The sequence below is a fragment of the Symphalangus syndactylus genome, chromosome 5, assembly GCF_028878055.3.
Source record: "Symphalangus syndactylus isolate Jambi chromosome 5, NHGRI_mSymSyn1-v2.1_pri, whole genome shotgun sequence".
NCBI lineage: Eukaryota > Metazoa > Chordata > Mammalia > Primates > Hylobatidae > Symphalangus > Symphalangus syndactylus.
In genome coordinates, this window is record NC_072427.2 from 31,336,158 (window position 1) to 31,352,617 (window position 16,460).

Consider the following 16,460-nt stretch of genomic DNA (forward strand, 5'->3'; position numbering starts at 1 on the left):
TTGTTGGCCAGGCTGGAGGGCAGTGGTGCAATGTTGACTCATGACAGCCTCCAACTCCCCGGCTCGAGCAATTCGCCCACCTTAGCCTCCCAAGCAGCTTGGGACTACAGGCATGCATCACTACGCCTGGCTATTTTGTTTTCATTTTTTGTAGAGACAAGGTCTCACTATGTTACTGAGGCTGGTCTTGAACTCCTGGACTCACCTGATCCTCCCGCCTCAGCCTCCCACAGTGGTGGGATTACAGGTGTGAGCCACCACACTCAGCTAAGAGTTTTTCTTGCAGAGGATATTTTACATCTTTATTCTCTTTCCCATCTTTCCATCCCAGAGGGTCTCAACAGGGGACAATTTTGCCCTCCAGGGGACATTTATGACATCTAGAGACATTTTTGGTTGTTGTGACTGAGCGGCTGATATTGGTATCTAGTGGATAGAGGCCATGGATACTGCTAAACATCCTACAGAAACCAAGTGTAGTGGCTCACACCTGTAATCCCAGCACTCTGAAAAGCCAAGGTGGGAGGATCACTTGAGGTCAGGAGTTCAAAACCAGCCTGGGCAACATAGTGAGACCTCATTTCTATAAAACAAAAAAGTTAGCCAGGCATGGTGGTGCCTACCTATAGTCCCAGCTACTCAGGAGGCTGAAGCAGGAGAAAGGCTTCAGCTCAGCACTTTGAGGCTGCAGTGAGCTATGATCGCACCACTGCACTCCAGCTGAGGCAACAGAGTGAGACCCTGTCTCAAAAATAAAAACAAAATCCTACAGTGCACAGGACAGTCTCCACAACAAAGGACTACCCATCCCAAAGTCAACAGTGCTGAGGCTGAGAAATCTTTTATTAAAGTAACAAGTAGCAGACAGAACCATTTCCCTTCTGCTGGTAATGCCAGCAAATAGTGAAATACCTGACATAAGTGCTGAAGACAGGACAAAGATTTACTCATGACCTGAAGAACCATAAAGTGACATTATCAAAGGGAGTCACTCACTCCCGCTTTGGGTTCACTCAGAAATATACTAGATGGCAATCTGGCAGTCCCAGTTGCCGCAGAACAGCAGGATATGCAGCAAAGATTGTTCTCTACTGCTGACTCTCAATTACGGGGCAGCTGGCTGAAGGACACAGATGCACCCAAACTTCCAGGCAGCTTGAATACCCTGCATGTGGCAATCTGAGCCAGGAAAACCAACAAGACTGTTCACACAGCAAACATGTCCTGAGCAGCCTGGCCCTGTGCTAGCACTGGGGACATGAAAGAATGACAAAGTGGCCCTCCTTGAGGAGCTCCTAGTCTAGTGGGGACATATAGTAGTAAACAATTACTGATCTTCACAAACGGCTTGGCTGATCTCACTTCCATTTTCCTTTAAAAATCCTTCAGGGAAGGGAGAAAAACAATAAAATGGAAAATAAAGCGGTGGAGCTCCACTGCTGATTAAAATCTATATTGCTATGGCAGCCCCTCTGAGACAGGATCAGCTCCTGGGTTTGCACCAGCTGGGCTTGTGGAGCTTGTAAATAATTAAAAGGTAATTGGAAGGGGAGACCAAAGTATTAAGTGGATTTCTCTCTCTGTCAGGGCAAACGGGGAGGTTCATTGCTGCCAGTCACATTATCTTTCAGGATTATATTCTTTTTTTTTTTTTTTTCGAGATGGAGTCTCGCTCTGTAGCCAGGATGGAGGGCAGTGGCAAAATCTTGGCTCACTGCAACCTCCATCTCCCGAGTTCAAGTAATTCTCCTGCCTCAGCCTCCCGAGTAGCTGGAACTACAGGCACGCGCTACCATGCCCACCTAATTTTTGTATTTTTAGTAGAGACGGGTTTCACCATGTTGGCCAGGATGGTCTCGATCTCTTGACCTCCTGATCCACCCACCTTGGCCTCCCAAAGTGCTGGGATTACAGGCAGAAGCCACCGTGCCCAGCCTCAGGATTGTATTCTTGTTTTTTACTGACACATGCAGTTCCAGATAACAGCTGGAGGAGCAAACTAATTAGGGCTGCTCAGATTGCTTTGATGGGCTTACAGATTGGGGAAAACCAAGATTCAAAACTTTCGATTGCCTTTTTAAGCAAACCAGCAGTAACAGGCAGGCTACCAAGAAGGCAATAAGGCTGCCAAAGGTAAAGGTGTGGGAGGAAGGAGGGAAATAGAGACAGAAGTTAACTTAGAATATTTAGCTGCTGGCGGCTGCCATTACAGCTTGGCCCGGGATAAAAAGGAAGATTTCATTCTTAGGTCTCAATAAAGTTGTTGACACAGGCACCAAGGGATGCATGATCAGCTATAACAGGATGCTGGGAACAGGCTACTGGGAGTAGCTCTCTCCTATGGTTTTGTCCTGAGGGTGATGAAGGTGGAGCCACACAGGTTGCTGAAGGCCTTCTGCTAGAGAGGCTGGGGTGCTGGCCATGTGTTCTGAAGGCTGACCCGGCTGGTGAACCCATTGCTATGACTAAATACAAAGCCAGGAAGTTGAGTCACTCAGCTCTAAACTCAGTGACACCATAGTCTACAGTGGAGATGGCTCTTGGGGATGTGCGGGGAGTGAGGAGAGAAGGAAAGAGAATTGGGAGAGTGCATTATAAAGCAGATGCCGGCTACGCGTGGTGGCTCATGCCTGTAATCCCAGTACTTTGGGAGGTCAAGGCAGGTGGATCACTTGAGGTCAGGATTTTGAGACCAGCCTGGCCAACATGGTGAAACCCCATCTCTACTGAAAAAAAATACAAAAATTAGCCAGGCATGGTGGCGCGCACCTGTAGTCCCAGCTACTTGGGAGGCTGAGGCATGAGAATTGCCTGAACATGGGAGGCAGAGGTTGCAGTGAGCTGAGATCACGCCACGGCACTCCAGCCTGGGCAACGGAGCGAGACTCCATCTCAAAAAAAAAAAAATAAAATAAAATAAAAAAAGGCAGATGCCTACGTACCTGACTGTTAAACTGCAGGAATGTTCTAACCAAGCCAGCAAATACAAACAGCGAAAGCCAATGGATAGGAAGAAAGTGTTGGCCTTTCCTTTCCATGGATCATTTCAGATTCTTCCAAAATACCCTGAGGGGCCTCTATTCTTTCACTTACCTTTCTCCATGAGACTAGATATGCCAACAAGAAGCCCCACATGCCAGATTAAGTGAAGTCCAGGGTAGCTTTAAGGCTTAAAAAAGGCATATTTGAATTTGAAGTGACTCCAGAGACCAGTTAATTGGAAGAAGAGACACAAAATCAGGCAGGGCCAAACGTGGACGATCATTCCATCTACTTTGTGCCAACGCCTTCTCTGTCCTCTTCGATCTGGCTATCGGTCAATTGGCTAAATCCAGAACCAACTGGCAGTAAATGCCTCTTGTCCTCCTGGATGAGGATTAGTGGGCCAGGATGTCTAACAGTGACTAGCACACAGTAGGCACTCTATCAGTATTCCCTGAATTGGAATGATGAGTAGATGCACACTCACCCCTCTTCTGCATAAAGACGAAGAGGTCATCCAGGAACTCTTTCCTTTCAGGATCACCGTCCAGTTCATACAGCTGCAATCCCAATCCCCCAAGAAAAACACACAATGAAAAATTCCATCTTGCTGAAGTCTTAAACCAGATATACTATGACCATCTGAATCACTATAAATGCAACTCACTGGCTACTTTGGTCCTTATTTCTTGGGAATCAGCTGTAACAAGCCACTGCAGAACTGCCCCTATCTATATCACAAAGGAAGTATTACAGACCTTGGCAAAATCTCGAGAGATCTCTCTTCCCCGGCCTCCATCTGCATCATCACTCCAGGCCAAACCACCATTCTAAAAGGGAACAAAACACAAAGTTGAGAGGGGCAAAGGAAGAAAAAGAGTTCGGACAGAGGGCAAGCCAATCATTTAGGGCAAAGATGAAGATGCTTAGCAATTGTGCTATCCTCACTCATACTATAAAAGACAACCAAGAAGACTAATTCTGCCACCCTTACAGGGACATCTTTTTTTGTTGTTGTTGTTTTTTTTTTTGCTTTCGATTTGGTTCCAAAATAAAGAGGGAATTGGGTGGAAGAATCATCTTCATTTGTTGGAGAAGGGTGGGTGTCGTGGGTGTCATTTATACTTGATAATCCTGGAAGAGGAGGACACAAAGGCCCATGTTGCTTAGAAGGGGCTCATTCCCGGATGATCCCCAGAAGCCATTACTCTGAGATGCACCACTTTCCTGCAGACTGGGAAGACACCTCGCTTGGTTTCCTATATAACACTCTAAGTGATAAGAGTCAAAGCAATCAGGACATACATCCTGAAGTTGGTCTCTTAGCCAAGCCTCACCATTCAAAACCCTAAGCCGCATGGCAAGAACTCATGGTGATACGAGGGCCACCATGGCCTGAGATTGTTCCCAAGGTACAGACTCTGTGCCACTAAGGCGAGAGTTCATTTTTATTAGAGAAACAATGAAAATCTAAGCCCAACTTAACTGATTGGGCTGAAGCAACACCATTCAACTAAATAGGAAGGGATGGCAAATATTCTTTAAACTTGCTTCCTATCTTTGTTCAGTCCAGTAACTCTTTTTTCTTTTTTTTTTTTTCTGAGACGGAGTTTTGCTCATGTTGCCCAAGCTGGAATGCAATGGCACGATCTCGGCTCACTGCAACCTCTGCCTCCCAGGTTCAAGCGATTCTCCTGCCTCAACCTCCTGAGTAGCTGGGATTACAGGTGCACGCGACCACGCCCAGCTAATTTTTGTTTTGTATTTTTAGTAGAGATGGGGTTTCACCACGCTGGCCAGGCTGGTCTCGAACTCCTGACCTCAGGTGATCCACCCACCTCAGCCTCCCAAAGTGCTGGGATTACACGCATGAGCCACTGTGCCCAGCCAAGTCCAGTAACTCTTATTCCTCCAATCAGTTATCTCTTCAGCGGGAAGCCTTCCCTTCAACCACGACTATACTAAGTACTCTAAAAACAATCTCTGTTCACTTGTAGCTTAGATTTTAACATATTACTTGGGAAGTATCTGTCATCCTCACCATATAGTAAGCTCCTTGACAGCAAAGGTGTCTTATCTTTGTCAGGCACATAGCACATTGCCTGGCACACCAATTAAGCACCTCTTCAAAAAACATACACATACCTTACAGGGGGGTAAAAAAGTCTTTGTGCTAGTGAGGGTAAGAACTCTCACAGTATAACTCTGTTGTTCACCCCGACCCACTGGTCAGTGGAGGTTCCAGTGGCCTGGACACACTGAACCTGTCATATTCATTTCTCCCACAGGACCACAGGCACATGTGCACCATGCCACCCAGCTGGCTGGGGTGTGTATGTGGTGAGGAAAGGACATGTGGGGCTGGGGAGCAGTGGTTTCTTGGGAGAACATTCTTTGGACTACTCAGGAATCTTCTTCTAAAACCATGTCAAAGAAATAAAAGCTTGGTTGAATTTCATTCTCTTCCACCTCCCCCTTTAATATAGCTTGTCTGAAAGCAGAAGGCATTATGCAGTTATATTTTGGGGCCAACTTTGCTTCCCCTATTCACAGTGGGCTCTGAGATGAAGACCCACTTTCTGATAGCAGCAATCTGGCACACAGTGACATAAGTATAACTAAGAAGTGACACTCTATCAGTTAAAATGAAACAGACTACATCAAATTGTTTCCCTGCTTATCTAGTAAAAGATGTGTGTATGGAAGTGCTCAGTAAATGCTGTCTGACCGTGCACTCATCATCTCCCAAGACAGACATTGTTGGATCCCTTCCTACAGCACCTTCAGCTCAGGGGAGCTAATAGCCAAGTGGGAGGAACATTGTTTAAAAAGAAAAAAAAGCTAAAGCTCATCCCACATTGTAATTACAGTCACCAGAAATCTGGTGTCATCTGGTGGCAACTAGCACAATGAATAATCAAGATGAATTATGCCTGTCAGGTCAGCAAAACCAGACAGAGTTACATTCCCCCTTTCAAAGGATGCAGTAGGTTGCTCTAATGCCCAGTGATTTTGTTTGAGCCAGTAATTCCTGCTGGAAAGTCAATTATCCCAGGAGCCCCTATCGGTTGAAAGACATTTAATGGGGGATCATTGCCGCTTCTGTTATGTCAGCTGTTTACTGCAGCAGCTCAATTCCCAACTCTGGTCAGAGCTCTGAAGCTGATCTCGTTCACAGAAGGATTCTTTCTCTATCAGTCACCAAGAGAGATGAAAACACCATTTTTTTTTTTTTTTTTTTTTTGCTAATTATAGTAACTTCCAAGCACTCTGAATGCTCACTCAAAAACTATTTAATACACAGTTGGGTGGAAATGGTGGAATCCACAACCTAAAAAGTCAGACAGGGCTTCCCACAGCAGGACAGCAGTGTGAAAACAAGCACGCTAGTGTGACCACTATGTGACTATGTGTGAAAATAAACACCCAAGTGTGAGCGCTCGGCTCCACACATGGAGAATGCCTTGGCAGGATGGGGGCTGGAGCTGGTAGAGTCCTCTTGGCTTCTCCAGCTTTGTCCAATCTGCAAGAGAATCCAAGCAGTTGGATGGTGAGGCCTTGCACAGAGCCCACTAAGTGTGACTCACTTAGCTTAAAATGCCTCCAGCTTGGTGACCACAGAGGTCAGGAAGACTTGCCAGAGCAGGAAAGAAATGAGACACCGAACTCTGAGTAATCCCACTGTTGGACCCATTCCACAGATAGGAACTGTCAGTTACTCTATTTAAAGAAAATGTGGCCCTCTCTTCCTTTCTCCACCATCGTGGTGTGTTCTTGACTCCGCTTCTCGCCATGTCTTCTCACAAGACTTTCAGGATTAAGCGATTCCTGGCCAAGAAACAAAAGCAAAATCGCCCCATTCCCCAGTGGATTCGGATGAAAACTGGAAATAAAATCAGGTACAACTCCAAAAGGAGACACTGGAGAAGAACCAAGCTGGGTCTGTAAGGAATTGCATGAGATGGCACACATATTTATGCTGTCCGAAGGTCATGATCATGTTACCATATCAAGCTGAAAATGTCACCACTATCTGGAGATTTCGACGTGTTTTCCTCTCTGAATCTGTTATGAACACGTTTGTTGGCTGGGTTCAGTAATAAATATGTGAGGCCTTTCGTTTTTAAAAAAAAAAAAAAAGAAAAAAAGAAAAGAAAATGTGGGGAAAATAGTTGCCCAGAGAGGAGGTATTATTTTCTTTTGTCCAGCTCCAAGGCAAGGATGGTCCATTCAGCTGGGGCTGATGTAAAAATGTCCAACGTGCATTCCATTCTTTGTCTTAAGGCAGTTAAACTTTGGTCCCGCTTCACAGGATTTTCTGGCTGAGGTGAGAGTAATCCCTGAGTCCTGCCTGCCTTTCACAGTCTAGCAGAACCTCCTGCTTCTGCCCACTAGGCAGATTCAATGCCTTTCTCCTCTGGGCTCTACCACCTGTGTTCAGTTATTCATCTGGGTATCTCCAGCCCTGAGCACATAGAAAGCACTGACCAACTGGGCATGGTGGCTCTTGCCTGTAATTCCAGCACTTTAAGACCAACCTGGGCAACATAGGAAGACTCTCTCTTTCTCTCTGTGTTTTTTTTTTTTTTTTTTTTTTGAGACAGAGTTTTGCTCTATCGCGTAGGCTGGAGTGCAGTGGCATGATCTCGGGTTACTGTGACCTCCGCCTCTTAGGTTCAGGCGATTCTCCTGCAACAGCCTCCTGCGTAGCTGGGACTACAGGAACATGCCAGTACACCCGGCTAATTTTTGTATTTTTGGTAGAGATGGGGTTTTGCCATGTTGGCCAGGCTGGTCAGGGAGACTCCATCTCTATCCCCCACCGCCCCCCCCCCAAAATAATAATAATAAAGAAGAGGGAGCACCGATACATCTGCTAAAAGACAGAGATGGGCTCCCCCGTGGGACCTCCAATCTCACAGCTCCTCTGTCTTCCCCTCCCCCTTTCACTGGGTGGGTTACAGGCTTAACCAGTTATTTTCTTGGTTCTTAACTCTGATCAACTGCTGTAAAACATGGCTCACTTACGCAATTCAAGTTTGTGTGCAGTAGGTTTCTCGGCCTATCAATAGGGTATGGGTGTGACTACTAGAAAATTATCAGCCCAGAAATAATTTTTTCTCAGATGCTGACTGTGGCTGACTGAGACTGTAATGGTGGAAGAAAGCAGGGAACAGCAGAGGCAGATGGAGTGTGGGGAAAACAAATCCAAAAAGAGACAGCTCAACATTTTAGGGATCAAAAGAGGTTGATGAGGAAAGCATTTCAGTTGAAAGGTTGCTGCATGCAAGTTTAACCTGCCCAGGGAACAGGCTTTGTTACAACATCAGCAGCAGGCAGCAGTATTATATAGCCTAGAAATGTGTGTGGGAAGTCAACAGTGGCCAGAGTGGCCACTTATTGCCATTTACAGCCTTCTCAGCCTCTCCTACTTGAGAACTGTCTTTTAACATCTTTGATCTCTCCAGGAGCTCACAGGAAACTGATAGTTTGCTCCCAAATACACACCCAAGACTAGCTTTGGCTACTATACCTACATTCAGCTAATTTTCCCCAGGAAAAGAAGGTTGGGGGAAAGAGAAAAGGTAGCAGGAAGCTAGTGTTTGTGTGCCTTCTGCATACCAAGGATTGTACCAGGAGCCTTACAAGCATTTTCTCACTTAATTCTATAATGTAGAAGTGGTTATTTTAGAAATGGGAAAACAATGGCTCAAAGAGCTCAAATAACCTGCTCAGGGTCTCAGAGCTTCTTAGTGACAGTGCCAGGATGTAAACCTAGGTCTGTTTGGCTCTCGCTGTTACACCATACTGACTTACAGTTTGAAAGAATAACACTAAGTGTTCTGGGTAAGGAGATCAGGAAGGGAGAAAGGAAGAAAAAGAAGTGAGAATAAAATCCTCTGTCCAAAGATGCCTGAAATGCCCATGTCACGGCACTGGGCGGCTCCTATCAATGGGAGATTCTTTTATTCCTTGCTTTATCTCATGGCTTCACCTGGGCACTTTAGCCAAACGAAAAGCAGCCCTCACACAATGCTTACCCAGGAGAGTTATCTGGCAGTACTGAAATAAGAATTGCTAACTTTTTACCCCTCCCTCCAAAACAGACCATTCCAGTAGAATGAGCCCATCTTCCCCCAGAAGACAGAGGATCAGGGGAGAGGGAGAAAAAGAGAAGAGGGCTACACCTCTGAATGGACCAGAGGAAGATGGCAGCTTACACTGTGACATGCACACACAGGCCTTCAAAAATAATGAATCAAGGTCTAACCTGACTGCTACTCAAAATTAGAATAGTGCTTCCCCAGCATCTCAACCCTGGAACCCATTTCAACAGCACACAGGGGAAATAAACAGATTCACTATCTTTGAAAATCTAAAGGTAGTGAGTGAAGAGAAACTAGGCTTTTTCCTCCTTTCTCTCTAAAGCCCCAGAGGGCACAACTAGGGTGACAGGCAGAAGTTACCCTGAAGAAGATTTCAGGTCTACAGAGGAACTTTTTAAAACAATTAGAACTGCCTGGTAATGGAGTGAGCTTCCCAGGAGGTGGGCAACTTCCTGTCTCTGGATGACCATCTGTATGGCATGTCATGGCATGGAATCCAACATGAGACAGGGTTGGACAAGATGGTCTCTAGGGGCTCTTTCTGTTCTGAGAAGCAAAGACCTGATGACAAGTTTATTCAACACAGATTTCCTGAGAACCTACCCCAGGTAGGGCATTGTGCAAGCTGCTGAGAACACCACTAAAAAAAAAAAAAATAATTCCCACCACTGGGAGTCTTACCATGAAGGTGGAAAAAAAAAAACTGAACACATATCGCATATAATAGCGAGGCAACAAATAGGAAAATCCAAGGTACTCAGGAGGTAGAAGAAAAGGCTCGGTGGCTTAGAGGTGGAGGTTAAGCTGGCCTTGAAGAATGGGTTGAAGGGAGATTTGCAGTCTAAATGAGCATGGAGTGGGGGATAAACAAGGCATGTTTTGACAGGGAGGATATAAGGACAGAAAGTCTGAATAGTTAAAGTTGAAAGGGGCTGTGAGATGCCTTGAATACCAGAAGGAAATTTAAACTCTGAACTGTGAACAGTGGGGAGGCAGTGGATGTTTTCTGGACAGGAAAGCACACGATTAAATCAATGTTTTAGACTGCTTTAGTAGCCCATTTTTGTTGGAAAAAAAAAAAAAACAGAAACATATAAATGTACATAGACACCTAATCAGATTGGAATTGGGGGATTTTCACTTTTCCTTTTTTTTTCATTATATTTATTCATGTACAAACATTTGATCACCTGGAATCTACCAGTTACGGTAAAAGGTTCTGAAGGAAAAAGAACAAGACAGATGATCACCTCATGGAGCTTACTGTCTAATGGAGACAGAGAGACAAACAATTACAAAATGCAATTATGCTGATTTTTTTATTTTAAAAATTATATTATTTTCCAGATTAATCTGAACCGTTTGTCACGACTTATCATTTGCATTCCACCCTACAATGAAGATTTGGAACCAGGCTGCACTGAAATCATAGAGAATTTCTCATAGAACTGATACCTTCACAAAATTATTTATTTAGTCTTTCTTTTTTTTTTTTTTTGAGACAGAGTCTTGCTCTGTCACCCGGGCTGGAGTGCAGTGGTGTAATCTGGGCTCACTACAACCTCCGCCTCCCTGGTTTAAGTGATTCTCGTGCCTCAGCCTCCTGAGTAGCTGGGATGACAGGCACGCGCCACCATGCCCAGCTAATTTTTGTATTTTTTTTTAGTAGAGACGGGGTTTCATCATGCTGGCCAGGCTGGTCTCAAACTCCTGACTTCAGGTGATCTGCCCGTCTCAGCCCCCCAAAGTGCTGGGATTACGGGTGTGAGCCACTGTGCCTGGCCTAGTCTTTCAATTACAAGTAAGAGAGTAGTATGATTTTTCATTTAATCAAAAACATTTTTAATGCCCCTCGGTAATGACTTGTAATGCTGACAGATTTTGTAAATGGTATTGAAAATTTGAGAGGGAAAGCCTGCACTGGGGGTAGGTGGCTGTGCAGTAGCCCAAGCTGAGAATGTAGGACTGGGGGAGATGGAGAGTAGCAGAACCAGGGAGAAATCAGTGCCATAAATGGAGAATCAACTGGATCTGGATTGAGGGGATGAAAGAGAAAGAGAAGGATTAATCTCAATTCTTAGAGTGAGAAAGGTATGTTCTGATGCAAACAGAGGCTGAACAGGGGATCAAGCAGGAAGCCTTTAAGCACTAATGAAAACAGACCACTGCCTAGGGAGGTGGGGTGACAACACCAATCTCACAGCCCTGGAAGAAGCCAGGTTATGGCACCTGGCAGCAGGAGAAGCCAAAGGCTTACTGCCAATCTTCCAATGAGAAGAAAGAGGTAGATTTAACAAAGGTCTCCTGATCCAAGAAGGCTACCTTGGGCCTTTTCTTTTTACTGGGATTAAAACAAAACAAAACAAAACAAAACAAAAAAAAAAACAGACCATGCCTCTAAGATCTTAGGAGCCAGCCCTGCATTCCTTAGAGCTGCACCTCCCCAGAGACAGAAGCGCCTGACTTTAAAAGCAATTAAGTATCTAGGCTATTTTAGGATTACTCCTTGACCACCTGGAATATCTTATTAAAGCACAGCTCAGATGTCCAAAGCAATTTTAGTTCCCATACCTCATTCCTCCCCAAGGCAAGCGTTAACCCTTCCTTGGGGTTTAAAGCCCAGGGGCTGAGCTAACAAGTCTTCACTTGGGTTCCTGATATTTTGGAACCTCTCAGAAACTGCCCTGTCCTTAAATTGCCATTGTGTATACTGACAACTTTTATAGAGATTCTTGAGAGTTCTCTGAAGACACAGAACAGGGTGCGGTGGCTCACACCTGTAATCCCAGCACTTTAGGAGGCTGAGGCGCAAGGACTGCATAAGCCCAGGAGTTTGAGACCAGCCTAGGAAACATATGGAGACTCCATCTCTACAAAATTAAAACAATAAAAAAATTAGCTAGGCATGGTGGCACATGCCTATAGTCCCAGCTACTTGGGAGGATGAGGTGGGAGGAGCGCTTGAGCCTGGGAGGCTGAGGTTGCAGTGAGATACAATTGTACCACTACACTCCAGCCTGGGCAACAGGGCAAGATCCTATTTCAAGAAAATAAAAAATAATAATTAATTAAAAAAAAAGACACAGAACAGTAATGTGTCTATTCTCTATAAATCAAATAGATTATGAATCCCAAGGTCAAGGATTTAAGCAAATTCCTAGGACCTGAACCTCAAAGTAATCATTAGAAAATCACTAGACTTCAGGCCGGGCATGGTGGCTCATGCCTGTAATTCCAGCACTTTGGGAGGCTGAGGCCAGCAGATCACTTGAGCTCAGGAGTTTGAGACCAGCCTGGCAACATGGTGAAACCTCATCTCTACAAAAAAATTTAAAAATTAGCTGGGCGTGGTGGCGTGTGCCTGTAGTCCAAGCTACCTGGGAGGCTGAGATAGGAGGATTGCTTGAGCCTGAAAGATGGAGGCTGCAATGAGCCATGATTGAACCACTGCACTCCAGCCCACATGACAGAGTGAGACCCTGTCTCAAAAAGAAAAAGAAAAAGAAAAAGAAAATCGTTAGACTTCAAAGGGGCTGATCCCAAGCTCATGGATGCCAACTAACTGCTCTAAAATACCAAATGTAACTAAAGCATTTGGGCTGACTGTGGCTGTTGTTGTTTTTAATAAGCAACAAATAAACTACCTTATCATTGGTCAGATCCATGGCTCTGCAGGCATTACGTGTACCACATTTGTGACTACTCTACTGCTGGCCTCATTAATGATGTAATGTTAAAAATCCAATTCTCAGATCTTGGGATGAAGAAAAGAAAAAATACTCTTTGCCCTCATACCAGTTTTAACTGATTTCAGGAGGTAATGAGACATGCACAGGGCATAATGGGCAGGATTACAGGAGAATCCTAAGAGGGGAGGGGAGCCCCAGGAAGTAAAACAGATACTGTTATAAGCAACACTGTTGGACTACAAAACCCTCTTGATAAGATCAGGATTAGTGCTCTTAACTAAATCGCTCAGGCCTTGGAAACACTAGAGTTATAATTATCAGATGCACACCTTCCGCTGTCAGGTAACTTTAGCAGGAACCAGAAAGAGCCTTCCCACCTCTTACTAGCAGTGGAGATCAATTCAAACTCAGTGGCTTGGAAAAGAGCTAAAGGACACTTCTCTGATTAAGCTGTAGAAAGGGGGCAGAGTAGGGGAGGAAGAGAGGGCAGAGGTCCCACCTTTCCACTAGGCACAGAATCACTCCATGCAATGATCAAGAAGACTTCCCAGAAATAGGTGTTCCTACAAAAGGAGGCAGAAAAACTAAAATGCATTGTTGCTGATGAGGACACCCTGATGCCAAGGCATGAACTGGCCCAGCCAGGTCCAAGTCTGAGAGCCACACAGGTAAGTAAGTCCTAGCTTCTTTTCTCTGCAGAATCTGACTTGGCAGCACTATGGCTTACTCCAACCCTTGAGCTACCACCTGAACTTCCACAATGGTTGCAGACATCCATTAACACCACAGAGGCTCCACTCAAGAGTTGCACAAAGTCAGAGATGGAGAGCCCAGCACAAGAACACTTCATTGGACCCACAGGTGACAGAAAGGAAACAGACCTAAGAGGTTGGGAAACTTGCCCACAAGTTTCATAAAACTTTTTTTTCCCCCAAACAACACATTTTAAATGTATAGGAACAACATTTTTAAAAATTGCTATCATAAGTTACTTTATAAAGTTAAAAAATCCCTCCTTTATTTTCAAATTTGGGATTCCACAAGTTTGGGTGTCCTCAGGGAGAACACAGTCACAGTTTGTGTTTAAAAGTCAGCTCCATTCACAGATTTCTCAGAGGTTCTCCTAAGGCTTCCTCCAGGTCCACACCCCCATCCCGGGGTGCTACTATGGTATACACATTCCTTCTCTGATGACAACTGTCCCTATGCCACCTGCCACCTCTACCAGGCTGAGGCTCTCTCACACGGGGATAGCGATTGACTCCTCCGTGAGGCTGGTGCATCAATCACAGGGCCTGACAGATGGTCGAGGCTCAAATGAATGTCGATACCTGAAGAACAAGCCAACAGGATAGGAGACTCAGCACAAGCTAAGTGAAGAATCTGGGGGGAAAATCAGAACACACTTAAAAGGAGGTGGGCTGCTAGTTCTAAACGACAACTCTAGAAAAGGGGTCTAGAAGGCAATATAAGTCATTTCCTAAAGATAGCAGGTAAGTTTTAAGGCCCAAGAGCTAAACATAAGAATTTGTATTTTTAAAAAAGGGGCCCATGATTCATATGTAAAATTAGCAAAGTTTCAAAAAATAATTTTCAATGACAACAAGGGTTGGTAAAATGGGATCTCCCATATTCCCATACTGGAAATATAAAATAGCATGACCTTTCTGGAAAGTCACTTGCCTTAAAATGCCTACCACAATAAAAACAGCAGCAGCAACAACTAATAATTGAGTACAGATGCCCCTCAACTTATGATGGGGACCAGGTGAGGTGGCTCGTGCCTGTAATCCCAGCACTTTGGGAGGCTGTGGTGAGAGGATTGGTTGAGACTGGGAGTTCCGGGCTGCAGTGAGCAGCAATCACACCACTGCACTCCCCCTTGGGAGACAGTGAGACCCTGTCTCAAAAAACAAAAAAGTACTTATGATGGCATTAACAAACCAATATACTCATCAGAAGTTGAAAATAGCGGGCCGGGCATGGTGGCTTATGCCTGTAATCCCAGCACTTTGGGAGGCTGAGGTGGGCGGATCACCTGAGGACATGAGTTCAAGACTAGCCTGGCCAACATGGTGGAACCCTGCCTCTACTAAAAATACAAAATTAGCTGGGTGTGGTGGCGGATGCCTGTAATCCCAGCTACTCGGGAGGTGGAGGCAGGAGAACTGCTTGAACCTGGGAGGTGGAGGTTGCAGAGAGCCAAGATCGTGCTATTGCACTCCAGCCTGGGCGAAAGAGCAAGACTTCACCTCAAAAAAAAAAAAAAAAAAAGAAAAGAGAAAAGAAAAGAAAAGAAAATACCATTGTCGGAAACACATTTAATACACCTAGCCTACTAAACATCATAGCTTAACCTAGCCTGCTTTTTTTTTTTTTTTTTTTTAAGACAGAGTCTTGCTCTGTCGCCAGGGCTGGAGTGCAACCTAGCCTACCTTAAACGTGCTCAGAACACATATATTAGCCTACAATTAGGCAAAATCATTTAATACAAAGCCTATTTTATAATAACGTGTTGAGTATCTTGTAATTTACTGAATACTACAACGAAATAGGAAAAACAGAATAGTTGTATGGGTACTTGAAGTAGTTTCTACTGAGTGTGTATGGCTTTTGTACCACCATAAGGTTGAAAAATAGTGAGTTGAACCATCTTAAGTCAGGGACTATCTGTGCTAACTACCTGCCAGGCACTATTCCAGCATTTTATACATATTGACATTTAATCCTCAGCACAGTGCTCTGAAGTGGGTACTACTACTATCCCTACTCTTCAGATGAGAAAACCAAGGCACAAGGAAGTCCAGTGACTCGGTTACAAAGTGACCAAATGGTGGAGTTGGGAATCAATTGCAGGCAGGGCAGCTTTAAGTCCCTGCTTATAACTGCCTCACTTTCTTAGTCTCCTCCTGATCTTGTAATTCTGGTCTATGACTCTATCCTAAGGAAATAACTAGAAATACAGTATAATTTTATTTATAAGAGTAAAAAATTTAAAGCAGTCTAAATGTCTGACATTAAGGGAATGGGCAACACATGAAGGTGCTATCTATGTGATAAAACATTATGCAGCCATCAAAAATAGCAACACTCTTTAAACACACTTGATTCCTGTTCATTCTATTCATCCTTCTCATTCATTCTAGATGTAGTAAAGAGCTATGATTAAAAATACAACCATAAAGTATTAAGAATAGAGAAGAATATTTTTTGTAATCTTAGGGAAAGGCCTTCTCAAGTATGACAGAAACCATAAAGAGAAAAATCAATAAATTTAGCTACCTCAAAATTTTAAACCCCTACCACTCGTCAAGTTGAAAAACTACGGGCTGGGCACGGTGGGTCACACCTATAATCCCAGCACTTTGGGAGGCTGAAGCACAAGGATTGCTTGAGCCCAGGAGTTTCATAAACATATGAAAAGACAGCAAAAATAAAATGACTGATAATAACCAACGTTGACATGGGTTTGGGAAAATATATTACCGGTAGCAAAGTGGAGTAATATCTTTGAGGGTGATTTAACAGTATATATTGAAAAGCTAATATATACATAGACACCTAATCAACATCTATAATAATCTATCCCACCACAGAAACACATATACCAGGGCATAGGGTTACACACACTACACACACATACACAAGTATATTCACAATCACATGGCATTTTTTTAACTAT

The 16,460-nt window shown here is 44.3% G+C and overlaps 2 protein-coding genes across 7 annotated transcripts in view; one reads left to right on the top strand and one right to left on the bottom strand.

Moving 5' to 3' along the window:
• Nucleotides 1–16,460, bottom strand: part of ARID3B (AT-rich interaction domain 3B) — a 61,625-nt gene that overhangs the window by 21,772 nt on the left and 23,393 nt on the right. For all 6 annotated transcript variants that reach the window (XM_055277780.2, XM_055277777.2, XM_055277778.2 and 3 more), the window contains 2 exons: nucleotides 3,741–3,812; nucleotides 3,470–3,542 (listed from right to left, as the gene is read on the bottom strand). In XM_055277780.2, the coding sequence (XP_055133755.1) occupies nucleotides 3,470–3,542; nucleotides 3,741–3,812 (145 nt within the window). The remainder of the gene's footprint in view (nucleotides 1–3,469; nucleotides 3,543–3,740; nucleotides 3,813–16,460) is intronic.
• Nucleotides 6,242–6,945, top strand: LOC129482260 (large ribosomal subunit protein eL39). The gene has a single exon (XM_063638791.1). The coding sequence runs from the start codon at nucleotides 6,775–6,777 to the stop codon at nucleotides 6,928–6,930; it is 156 nt and encodes a 51-aa protein (XP_063494861.1). The 5' UTR covers nucleotides 6,242–6,774; the 3' UTR covers nucleotides 6,931–6,945.

Bases quoted from the DNA above. Each gene is read 5' to 3' on its own strand.
- LOC129482260 (XM_063638791.1), top strand. From the start codon at position 6,775: ATGTCTTCTCACAAGACTTTCAGGATTAAGCGATTCCTGGCCAAGAAA.